Source organism: Orbicella franksi, chromosome 7, assembly GCF_964199315.1.
Source record: "Orbicella franksi chromosome 7, jaOrbFran1.1, whole genome shotgun sequence".
NCBI classification, from domain to species: Eukaryota; Metazoa; Cnidaria; class Anthozoa; order Scleractinia; family Merulinidae; genus Orbicella; species Orbicella franksi.
The window spans coordinates 7,809,070-7,820,226 of record NC_138151.1 but is presented as its reverse complement, the minus strand read 5'-3'; the positions used below and the strand labels follow the sequence as shown (position 1 = coordinate 7,820,226).

General features: G+C 41.1%; 1 protein-coding gene across 1 annotated transcript; it reads right to left on the bottom strand.

Moving 5' to 3' along the window:
- Positions 1-8,663: 8,663 nt before the first annotated feature.
- LOC145493557 (D-inositol 3-phosphate glycosyltransferase-like) lies at positions 8,664-10,090 on the bottom strand. Its single transcript, XM_081473055.1, has one exon. The coding sequence runs from the start codon at positions 10,088-10,090 to the stop codon at positions 8,882-8,884; it is 1,209 nt and encodes a 402-aa protein (XP_081329181.1). The 3' UTR covers positions 8,664-8,881.
- Positions 10,091-11,157: the final 1,067 nt, after the last annotated feature.

Sequence of the window (11,157 nt, the reverse complement as noted above, 5' to 3'; positions counted from 1 at the left end):
CGTGCTCATTCAGGTTCATTTGACGAATGCACTTCCAAGCGATCAACTGGCAAGTGTTAGCCTGTCTAGCTTGGCGGTTTTTAAGCAATTCGAACGCGCTAAGAAAGCCGTGATAACGAGCGCCGAAGACGCCGTAACGAGAGCCTAAGCCGCGAGGAACCTGGGAGAGAGACAACTGTGAAATTGTCTGTACGGATGACCGGCATTTTTTGTTAGTCCAGTACGCTGGCGCACGGGCCATTGCCATTGGATCAAAAGGTTAACACATCAATCAAAATTTTCGCTAATCTCCCAAGGGACAGCTCCAAGGAACAACACTAGGGGTGGCAAATGGTAAAAGCGAGACTTTGCGAGACGGCGAGACAAGCGTTTTGCTTTGCGAGCCCGAGACATTTTGACTTTTTAGATCACGAGACCGAGACTTCAAAGCGTTTTGAGTGCGAGCGGGAGACGTTCAGACTCTTAAAATTCGAGCCCCAGATTTAGTTGAGAGCTAGATTGAGCTTGTACAGCCTTGAGCCAGCTTCTTGGAACTGACTGGAACTCGAAATTCGATTATAACACACTGCGTTATGATATCCTAGAGAAAAATAACTGTTTTTCTGGCCCCAAAACGGACGCTGCGGTAGGTTTTGTACCTTTTTGTGGAATTAAGACAATTAGGAGAAGTTAGGATTAACTTTTTCTCGGAAAATTTGTAAGTTGCTTCATTGAAATTCATTGAGATTCCATATCAAGTGAGGAGAAGACGTCATTTATAAAAATAGATAAACGAACGAATTGGGACTTCGAGACACCTAGCGTTGCGAAAAATCAAGACTCCGAGACAGCTTCATAGAAAACTCGAGACTGCGAGACGCACATAACCACTAAAAAAACGAGACTGCGAGACCCGTGAAATTCGACTAAAATTTTACGAGACCCAGAGCTTTTGAGGGACCATTCGCCACCCCTAACATTGATTACAACGCAGATCTTTGGCGTGTAAACAGAAAATAATTGAGAAAGCGTTGTCGAAAGCGTTATCGCGCCTGAAAATTCTTCGCGAATATCGCGAAATTGTTAACTGCCAAACACGAGCAAGAAACAGCCGTAAACAATTTGCCTCATGGGAGAGATGTGATGGCCGTTTTCCCAACAGGCAAAGCATGATTTTTACCGTGTTTCTCTGTTTGCGCTCACAAGAGAAGAATTGCCGTCTACGAGAACCAGTATCGTTGTTGTTTCGCTGTTAAAGAGTATAATCGACGACCAAATTTCAGAAATATCATCGCTGAACTTCACAGCAATGGAACTATCGTCTGATGTTTTATGTCCTTTTCTTGTTTGAGGACTTCGATCGCGGCTTGCTTCACTATCTGCAGGCTCGAGTAGATGAAATTATGAAGTTCAAAAGCGTTTCTCATTTTGCGCGCACAGGCATGGCACACACGATCAGATGATTGTTTTGATAGACTCTACAGTATCATAGTGACTTTTCTCTGACAAGTTGACTGGTAGTTTCTTATTACGATCTATGCTCTGATTTATAGCTGTGTTAATACGATTCACAAAACCTGTCATCGGGTTGTCAAAATATGTAATAGGGGGCGGCAATAAAAAAAAATGCGGGTAATCCAGGAAAGCGGTTCCTCGCAGCTTCGCCGCTTTGTGCGCTCGCGCTCAAATTGCTTTAAAAAATTGCTTAAGCCGCCAAGCTACGCAGGCTAGCAAGTGTTCGTTGTTGTTGTTTTTCAAATTCGGGCATATAGCCCTCAAGCTCCCAGTAGTCGTGGCAGTAGTACAGGATTAAATTGCCATTAAACAGTAAATGGAAACTTAAGACTTTCGTCTTCTCCTAGTGCTACTTCTTTTTTTATTATTATTATTTTCTTTTTTCTTTCTTCCTAGTGTTACTTCTGCGGCAGAATTTATTGAAGGAACTTATCAGGACGATGGCTATGGTGAAATATTTGTGCAGACCGCCGTTATTTACTTTTGGACTGCGTCGCAAATCTTGAGAATTGATCAACTTTAACGCAACCCTCACCTCAAAACTGAATCTACAGTGTATACAAGTATTAAAGCAAGCTCTTTGCCACTACTCAGAAGGTCAACAAACGTATCTAAACGGTCGAAGAAGTATTTTCACCAGCTGCAAGGGTTATGCAAATGAGCTTTGACACGAGCGATGTATACACTGACTGTGGCAGATTTTAATCTGTTCTCGCGTGCAATCCAATTTGAACTTATAGACTTGGAGAATGGGTCACACTTGTAAAAACGGTTAGAATTGGAAAAATTGGTCACACTTTAAAAAAGGGGACACACTTGAGAAAAGCATCACACTTGGAAAAATGGGTCACACTTGGATAAGTGGGTCACACTTGGAAAAATGGGTCAAACTTTGAAACATCGCGTAGAATGCCTATTGTTCTCGGGACATTTACTTGCAGTCGAATAAAAATTATAGGTCTGTAATATTAGCAGCGAAGCGTAAACAGGGACGCTCTGATTGGTCAAAGATCACGTACGCTTTCCTCCGAAGGGAATACTGCCTTAGCTCATTAACTTGTCAAGGCGGGGCTAAGAAACAAAGGCCTCGAAAGTTATTCTTTATTCTATTGTTTCCGATATCGCGTATTTCAAGCTGGCTATTTCAAGCGTTGGACTTGTAATGGATATTTGCATCCGATTTTTACCATAGGCCATTACATGTATCCGGGTTTTTCGTACCAACGTCTTTTCGTACCACCCATTTTCGTACCACCTACATACACGTTCGTACATGTTCGTACCACATAAACATGCATTCCAAATAGCACAGATTTAGACTATCTGATAGTCTAAATGAGATTTTAGATGTATAGCATGGTTTTGGTGTGAAGTTCCGGAGAATAATTATCCACGGAATAACACTCTTATCTTCACGCGAGCGAATTATTCTGTGACAAAAACTTCGAAGATTGTTGTCACACAATAACTCGTTCGCCTCTGCGAAATTTTTCAGTTATTGGCGATGTTTCCCTTACTTTATTCGCCTTGAAATCCCCTAAAACTTTGCAAGGAATAAAAAGAATTGTTTCTTTGCTAAAGATCTGGTCTTGAAAGCCGAGCTTCTCAAAAATATCTGACTGATGACACCAGTCTTCACGCTGTTGTTGTCACATAATAACTCGCTGGCCTCTTTGAAGTTTTTCAGTAATTGGCGATGTTTACCTTACTTTATTCGCCTTGAAATCCCCTAAAACTTTGCAAGGAATAAAAAAAATTGTTTCTTTGCTAAAGATCTGGGCTTGAAAGCCGAGTTTCTCAAAAAAATCTGACCGATTGACACGAGTCTTCACGCTGTTGTTGACAATAACTTGCTCGCCTCTTTGAAGTTTTTCAGTAATTGGCGATGTTTACCTTACTTTATTCGCCTTGAAATGCCCTAAAACTTTGCTAGGAATAAAAATAATTGTTTCTTTGCTAAAGATCTGGGCTTGAAAGCCGAGTTTCTCAAAAAAATCTGACCGATTGACACGAGTCTTCACGCTGTTGTTGTCACACAATAACTCGCTGGCCTCTTTGAAGTTTTTCAGTAATTGGCGATGTTTACCTTACTTTATTCGCCTTGAAATCCCCTAAAACTTTGCTAGGAATAAAAATAATTGTTTCTTTGCTAAAGATCTGGTCTTGAAAGCCGAGTTTCTCAAAAAAATCTGACCGATTGACACGAGTCTTCACGCTGTTGTTGTCACACAATAACTCGCTGGCCTCTTTGAAGTTTTTCAGTAATTGGCGATGTTTACCTTACTTTATTCGCCTTGAAATCCCCTAAAACTTTGCTAGGAATAAAAATAACGTGTTGCGTCTTTCTCCAAAACCGCCTGATGCTTTCGGCCAACGCTTTTCCTACGCGCTCTCCAGCAGATTCTGTCAATCGATAGCCAAGAGGCAGAATACTTAATTGCAGAAGCGCAAACACTGTGTTCGGCTGTCTACAAACTTCTCTCCATCTCCAAAGAGCTTCGCCATTCAGTTGAAATTGAAATATGCCATTGCTTTCATTGACGAACGGAGGTACTATGTTGATCAGCAGGGGATGGATCGGGGTTTCGAAGAGCTCTGAAAAGAGCTCCCGATCACTTACGATTTCGCTTTCCATGTTCATTGAGCAACAGGTTTTCGAATGAATCAGCTGCGCCGACAGCATACTTTTGAAATTCGCGGTAATGAATATTTCAGTTACAGTCAAGTGGTTTTCTTGAATGGGTATTGTTTAGTTTTGACAGCCATTGTTATACAGACGTGTGCTTAAGACAATAGCTCTTCCATCGAAGACGCGCCATTTTCAAATGCAACTCCAACAAGAAGTTTTCAAACTCAAAAAGCTACAGGTTCCTGTGGACCGATTTTCAAATTTGAAACGGGTTTTGTTTCAGTAAAAAGCCATCTTTCATTTGCCGTGCGTGAAAATTAGGAAGGCCGGTTTAGATGGTCTGAAAATTGCTTCTGAAAACGGTCCCCATACAAAAAAATGGCCAATTTTTGCCCATTTTCAAGAGCAAAAAGCTACTCCTTATACCTCATATATCAACTTACTTAACGGCTTAAATTGAAGATTCAACGTTCTTCTTCAAAAAGCCGCGCGTGAAAGTTGAAGTTTTAACTCCTGGAAACCAGAACAGTAAGTTTTATCAACGCTATTGGGCCAATTTGGACCCTTTCTTCTCTTAATCAGGGCATTTCACGACACGCAAACATTCAAATTTGCCGCTTCGCCGGTCATGAATAATTAATAATGTCCAGGCATTCTACCCGATGAAATAGGCCACACTTGGAAAAATAGGTCACACTTGGAAAAATGGGTCACACTTGGAAAAATGGGTCACACTTGGAAAACTGAGTTACACTTCAAAAAAATGGGTCACACTTGGAAAAAAGGGTCACCCATGTAATAATGGGTCACATTTAAAAAAATGGGTCACAGTTGGAAAAAAGGGAGACACACCTGAAAAAAAGGGCCAGACTTCCAAAAAAGAGTCATACTTGGAAAATTGGGTCACAGCTGGAAAAAGTTTCACACTTGTAAAAACGGGTCACATTTGGAAAATAGGTAACTTTTTTAAAATAGGGTCACACTTGGTAAAAGTGTTCACACTTGGTAAAAAATGAGGACACACTTGAAAAAAGAGTCACACTTGTAAAAATGGGTTACACTTGATAAAATGGGTCAAACTTGATGAAATTACTTGGAAAAATAGGTAATCCTTTAAAAATGGGTCACAATTAGAAAAGTGGGTCACACTTGAAAAAATACCTCACACTTGGAAAAAAGCGGTTCACACGTGAAAACAAAAATCACACTTAGAAAAATGGGTCACAACTGGAAAAAAGTTCACATTGATAAAAATGGGTCAAGCTTTGAAAAATGGATCACACTTATAAAAATGGGTCACTTTTATAAAAATGGTACACACTTGGAAAAATGTGTCACACTTGGAAAAATGGTACATTTGGAAAAATGGGTCACACTTGGAAAAATGGGTCACACTTGAAAAAATGGGTCACACTTGGAAAAAAGGGTCACACTTGTAAAAATGGATCACACTTGAAAAAATAGGACACACTTAGAGAAAATGGTTTACGCTGAAAAAAAGTGGACAAACTTGGAAATAAGGTTCAAACTCAAAAAGTAGGTCACATTTGGAAAAATTGGTCTTACTTGGAAAAAGCTGGGACACCCTTGGAAATAAGGGTAACACTTGGAAGAATGGAGCACCCTTGGAAAAAGTATCACACTTGAAGAAATGGCTCACACTTGGAAAAATGGGTAACACTTTGGAAAAAGAGTTACTCTTGGAAAAATGGGTCACACTCGGAAAAATAGGTCACATTTGGAAAATTGGGTGACACTTGGAAAAACGGGTCACTCGTGGAAAAAAGAGTCACACTAGGAAAAAATGTCACTCTTAAAAAATGGGTAACACTTGGAAAAATAAGTCATACTTGGTAAAATGGGTTACACTTTGAAAAAAGAGGACGCACTTGAAAAAAGGGTCAAACTTGTAAAAACGGTAACACTTGTTTAATTGGGTCACGCTTGGAAAAATGGGGCAAACTGGAAAAAATGGGTGACACTTGTAAAAATGGGTCACACTCGGAGAAAAGGTCACACACATAAAAATGTGTCACACTTAGTAAAAAAGGAGGACACACTTTAAAAAAGGGTCACATTGTAAAAAGTGGTCACGTTTAGAAAAGTGGGTCACACTTGCAAAATAGGTCACCTTTGGAAAATTGGGTCACACTTGGAAAAATGAGTCTCACTTGGAAAAAAGTGTAACACTTAGTTACCCGGACGATTAATTGCTTCTGGAAATTCGACTACGCTATGGGAAGCTCTCATATGACCCTGATGATGTGTTGACGAGAACCACTGGGTGGCGGCCTCCGAAAGAAGTGAAAGAAGCTCTCGAAAAAACGGTTTTGTTTAACACCTGACACTAACGTGGCGACAGCAGCTCGCGGAAATAGAACTGTTGTCATTCAAAGGTGGTGACGTTGTGGGACTATGCATTGCACAATATTGCGATTAATACTGTCACATTCTTGCACTGGGAAGAAGCAAGTGTAAAGAAAAAGTTTAATGTGAATAGTTTCAATAGCGTGTGCTTTAGGAAATATCAAAGGAGGTAGGACGCGCCACACAACATCAACTGACTTTTCCAAGAAATGAAAATTATCAAAATAAATCAACGGATACTAAAAGGATCAAAAATATAAAAGTTAAAAAACTGGTAAAACCAAAGCTTAGAAAAACATGCTACGTTAAAATATGGTCGCCATAGGAACATTACGTTCTGTAAACAGTGGTCAACATACCGAATTCTTTCCATTTAATTGACAGAAACCTTGGTAGCACTAGCGTTTTATTTGAAAGGTAAATATCGTTTTAGGGCCTCCCCCCACCTCGTTTTGAACAGGGTTAATACTCAGATCCTCGTAATATAACTTGGTGAAGAAAAATGACTGCTTTATCCACCAACCTTGCGGTCTACATTTATTCGGTAAAATTAAATTAATCATATGGATTCTATAAATAATCCAATTTATATAGAGCTTGTAAATTTTCCGACATAAAAACAGCCACTAAGGCTTGGAAGTCTTGACACTATGACGTTAGTTCTCAAGAAGATGCAGTTGGTTGCGTGTTTGACATATTTGAACCACTGCACTTGTGTTTCAGTATTAACTTGCGTAGGGAGGCGCCGAACACTCTACCTCACCTACAATATGATCTACAACATGTTGCAGCTGGCCGTTCGCGTCAGAGATAATGAAGAGTTCTGCGTGATCAGTGTAACGGTTTTCCCGTTCAACATTTTCAATGACATATCGCGGTATCGTCCAGTTCGGGTGACGATATTCAATGTCGTTTGCATCAAGAGATACCTTCGTGGAGGAAATACAAGTTTTGAGCATTAAAGTCTCATTAGGAGCAAGTAATCCTCGCCATCTTTCCGGGATTAAGGGGCGACTATTTTGACGTTTCCACCTATTTGCAGCCATTCCAGCGAAGACAACTCTTTCCTTGGGGTCACAATCGACAAGGCCACTCGGTATTTTCTCTTCAGCTGGAATAGGAACATCTACTGTGTGCCTCAACTTCCCGCTTTCGTCCGAGGTAATGAACGGATCTCCATATTGAGTCAGCTTGTACTCCCGCTCAACATTCCTAATGATGTACCGAGGCACTGTCCAGTTTGGATAAGAGTACTCCACGAAGTTGGGATCAAGGCGCACCTTTCCATCCAAAACGCATGTTTTAAGAATCAAAGTCTGGTCTGGAGGAATAAGTTGTCGCCATTTATCCGGGATTTTAACACCAGCTCGTCGTTGATGTTTCGGGGAATATTTTACAGCAAAGTCGTCTTTCATCTCTTCAGCTGAGAAAAAAGGACATTAGTTAGATTTTACCGAAAAATCAAACTAAATATCTGGATTATCGGATTCCCACACGGCAATCATGTAAAACACAGACCGTACACCGTGATTAGATTCACGTCAACCAGTCAAACAGCCTAATATATCACCCTCAAAATGATATTTCTAACTGTAAGGCAGTGCAGTACCAATGATTATGAATGATGATGTTGTTGTTGTTGTTTTCCTCGCTGCAATCCAATGCAGCCAACACAGGAGAAATAAAGGAATGAACACACAGAGATGCCAATAACCACATTAGCCAATGCCCGCAGGGATGCCACTAGTCAGGACATACAAAGAAGAAAGGTTTACAGTAAAAGCATACAAAACCAACCCTTGTTTTCTGGATGGAATCTGACGATTAATCGAGAGTGGTAGAGCTAGTGACCATAGTGATTGAGTTACCTTTCGTATGCTCGGTCAAGGAGTTGGGGCGACATTCCAAGGCCTGCATCGTTCTTGGACTGATCATAAGCAGGCGTTAATGACATCTTATCTTTCAGCATGAATTCCACCGTCACCTTTGACTTTTCTGCGTAAAGAGAAAAAATTAATGGCGCGGTTTCTACTGCAGTAAAATTAAACCTCTTTTACAGTCAAGTTATTTTACATACAATTGAATATATGGGTTGTATTCCAAGCGTATAATGCAAGAAATTGAACTCTAATTTTACGAATTTTTCGAGTCATTGCATGTAAGCGGCCTGAAATAATTTTTGTCATACGAATGCGCTTTGTCAATTGATACAAAAGGTTACACTTGTTTACAATACAAAATTGTGCAGCAGGAGCTTGCTAGCCGATTGGCCTTTTATTGTTTCTCTGTTTTTTTTTTTCTACATTCTACATGCCATGTTGGCGGTGATATTCCGACAGACGACGACGCGTTGATGCACTGAGTCCACGTTTGCCTGTATCGAACCCTAACCTAAAAGTATACTGAAAGGCCTGTTAAATACCTATCCTGAACTATGGAAATCATCTGTTCCACGAGATTATTGCACTGTTTATTCCAGCTGTACATCTCATCATAATGCCTTCGCACTGCTTGGCACTCCTCCAGTCGAGTTTGGCTTTTTTTCAGCCGAACATTCTTGATGGCCTTAGCCCAATCCTGTGGATCCTCAGAGTCCACCACACATGATGAACCATTTGGCACCTTAGCCAAGGCCTCCCCAAATCTAGGGTTTTGGCTGACCAGGAAAGGCAGACAGGCTGATAAGGCTTCCAGGGCAGTCAAACCAAATCCTTCTGTTCTTGATGGGATAATGGCAAGATTCGCCTCACAGAACAATTTGGCAAGATTTTCACGATTTTCTAAGTATTTTCTCACGGTCAGCTGACTTCGATGAAGACCTTGCTCAAGTAACTTCTCAGTTAATTGCCCTTCTCTTCCACTGGGAGCACCAACAAAGATGACATGATAACTTCTGTCGCTCAGCGCAGCGACAGCTTGAGCAGCAATGTCGAATCCTTTGAGCTCGAAATCTTCCGAGTCACCACGGCCAAAGACCAGAACTCGAAATTTAGTACCACCCTGTGTGGACTGCTTCAAATCCGAAAACTCAGTAAAGATTCCTGGTGTAAGATTAAAGACAGTTTTTCCGCTCGAGTTGAGGCATGCCGAGTAGACTTCGCATAGTTTGGGACCAACTGCGACTACAAGATCAGCCATTTCACACAGTGCAACTTCAGTCAAGTGTTTCTCTGCACCTTTAGCTATAGCATCAGGGTAGGTTTTGTACATCGCGAGCTCTTCTGGGGCAGTGTGCACAACTTGCACCCATGTACACTGATGGGTTTCCCTATTTACCTGAGCTTGTTTCCCAAGCCTTACGCCATGACCAATAATTATGTCAATAACGAGATCTCTCGGTGGGAAACTCAAGCAGTCGATTGGCTCGTAACCAGGCCGCCGCTGTGTTTCGATGACAGTAACATTATGGTTACCAGCCCTTCTCTTGCCCTCTTCGCTGCATTTTGGAACAAGGAAACTGACTGCCACTTCTGGGTGTTTGGCCAGGTATAGAGCTATTTTTCTGTTCATAGTGGATAGTCCCCCCTTTAATGACCCCCATTCGCTTGCCAAAAGGAGTACTTCCAATTTTTTTCTAGTGCCAAGGCTCTCGTGATACATTATTTCCGTTGTTCCTGCAATTAATTCCAACAGTATTAGGAAATATTTGTTTTTGTTCAGAGATTTGCACTAAAGAAAGGGCGACAATTTGAAATACAGGAAAGGAAAGCATTGTCTCGTGTAGCTTCTCTATACAATGTCTTGCTCTGTCACAACAGTGCAATAGTCGACCTCGAAATTTTGGACTATTTAGTCGCGTAGCGTGCGAGATTTCGAGGGTGGGCTGCCCGAAAGCCGATTGACACTAATCCAGGACAAGAGATTATGATCCTGATCCTATTTTCTTGTCCAGGACTGAAAGGTGATGGTGGTTTCTCTTGGATATTTTAAAAAGTGAACGTCAAAAGTTGAAAAACATGCAGTTTCAAATGCAGTTCTTTGATCGCATGCTTCACTCGTAAGATTGTGTGAACACCTGATTGAAACAACGCTGTCCGAAGAAAAGTCTCAACCACAAGCGATACAACTTCTGAGAATTCTGGGCGGACAGAAGAAGCTTGCGCATAATTAATATTTCAGATTGTTTTCTCGTGTCATACAGTGATCTGGTCAGCTGCCCGAGGTAAAGCAGGGAAACTGTCCATGCTTTCCTTAAAGTCACTAAGTTAGATAACAAAGGGAAATTTAAACGATATGAGCTTCATGACGGGACGCACGGGGTTTCTACTGTAGGTACCGCAGAAAAATGGCAGGAAATGTTCCTAGCATTCCGTACATACTCTCACTAGGGTTCTTCGTCTTCCGGCCTGGGAAGGCGTCATAATCTGTTTCAGTGGCATGTCGATCATATTAAATAAAAAATAAACCAGAAAGGGCCGATGAAATATGAGACAAGCTTTAAAATGAAGTCACGAGTCATTCCCGATGCTTTCAAATGATGGCGGACTCCACCGACGCCAATAATCTGGAACAAAACAAGGTCATTATATATCGGATAACGTCTAAACACACGTGAAGAAAGACTTGGGCAGAAAAAAAATGACGGACAAAACCGGGGGATACCGATAAATCAAGTAATCCCGCAATGATGAACGAATTACAAAACATGAACCTTCCTCTGCTTCTCC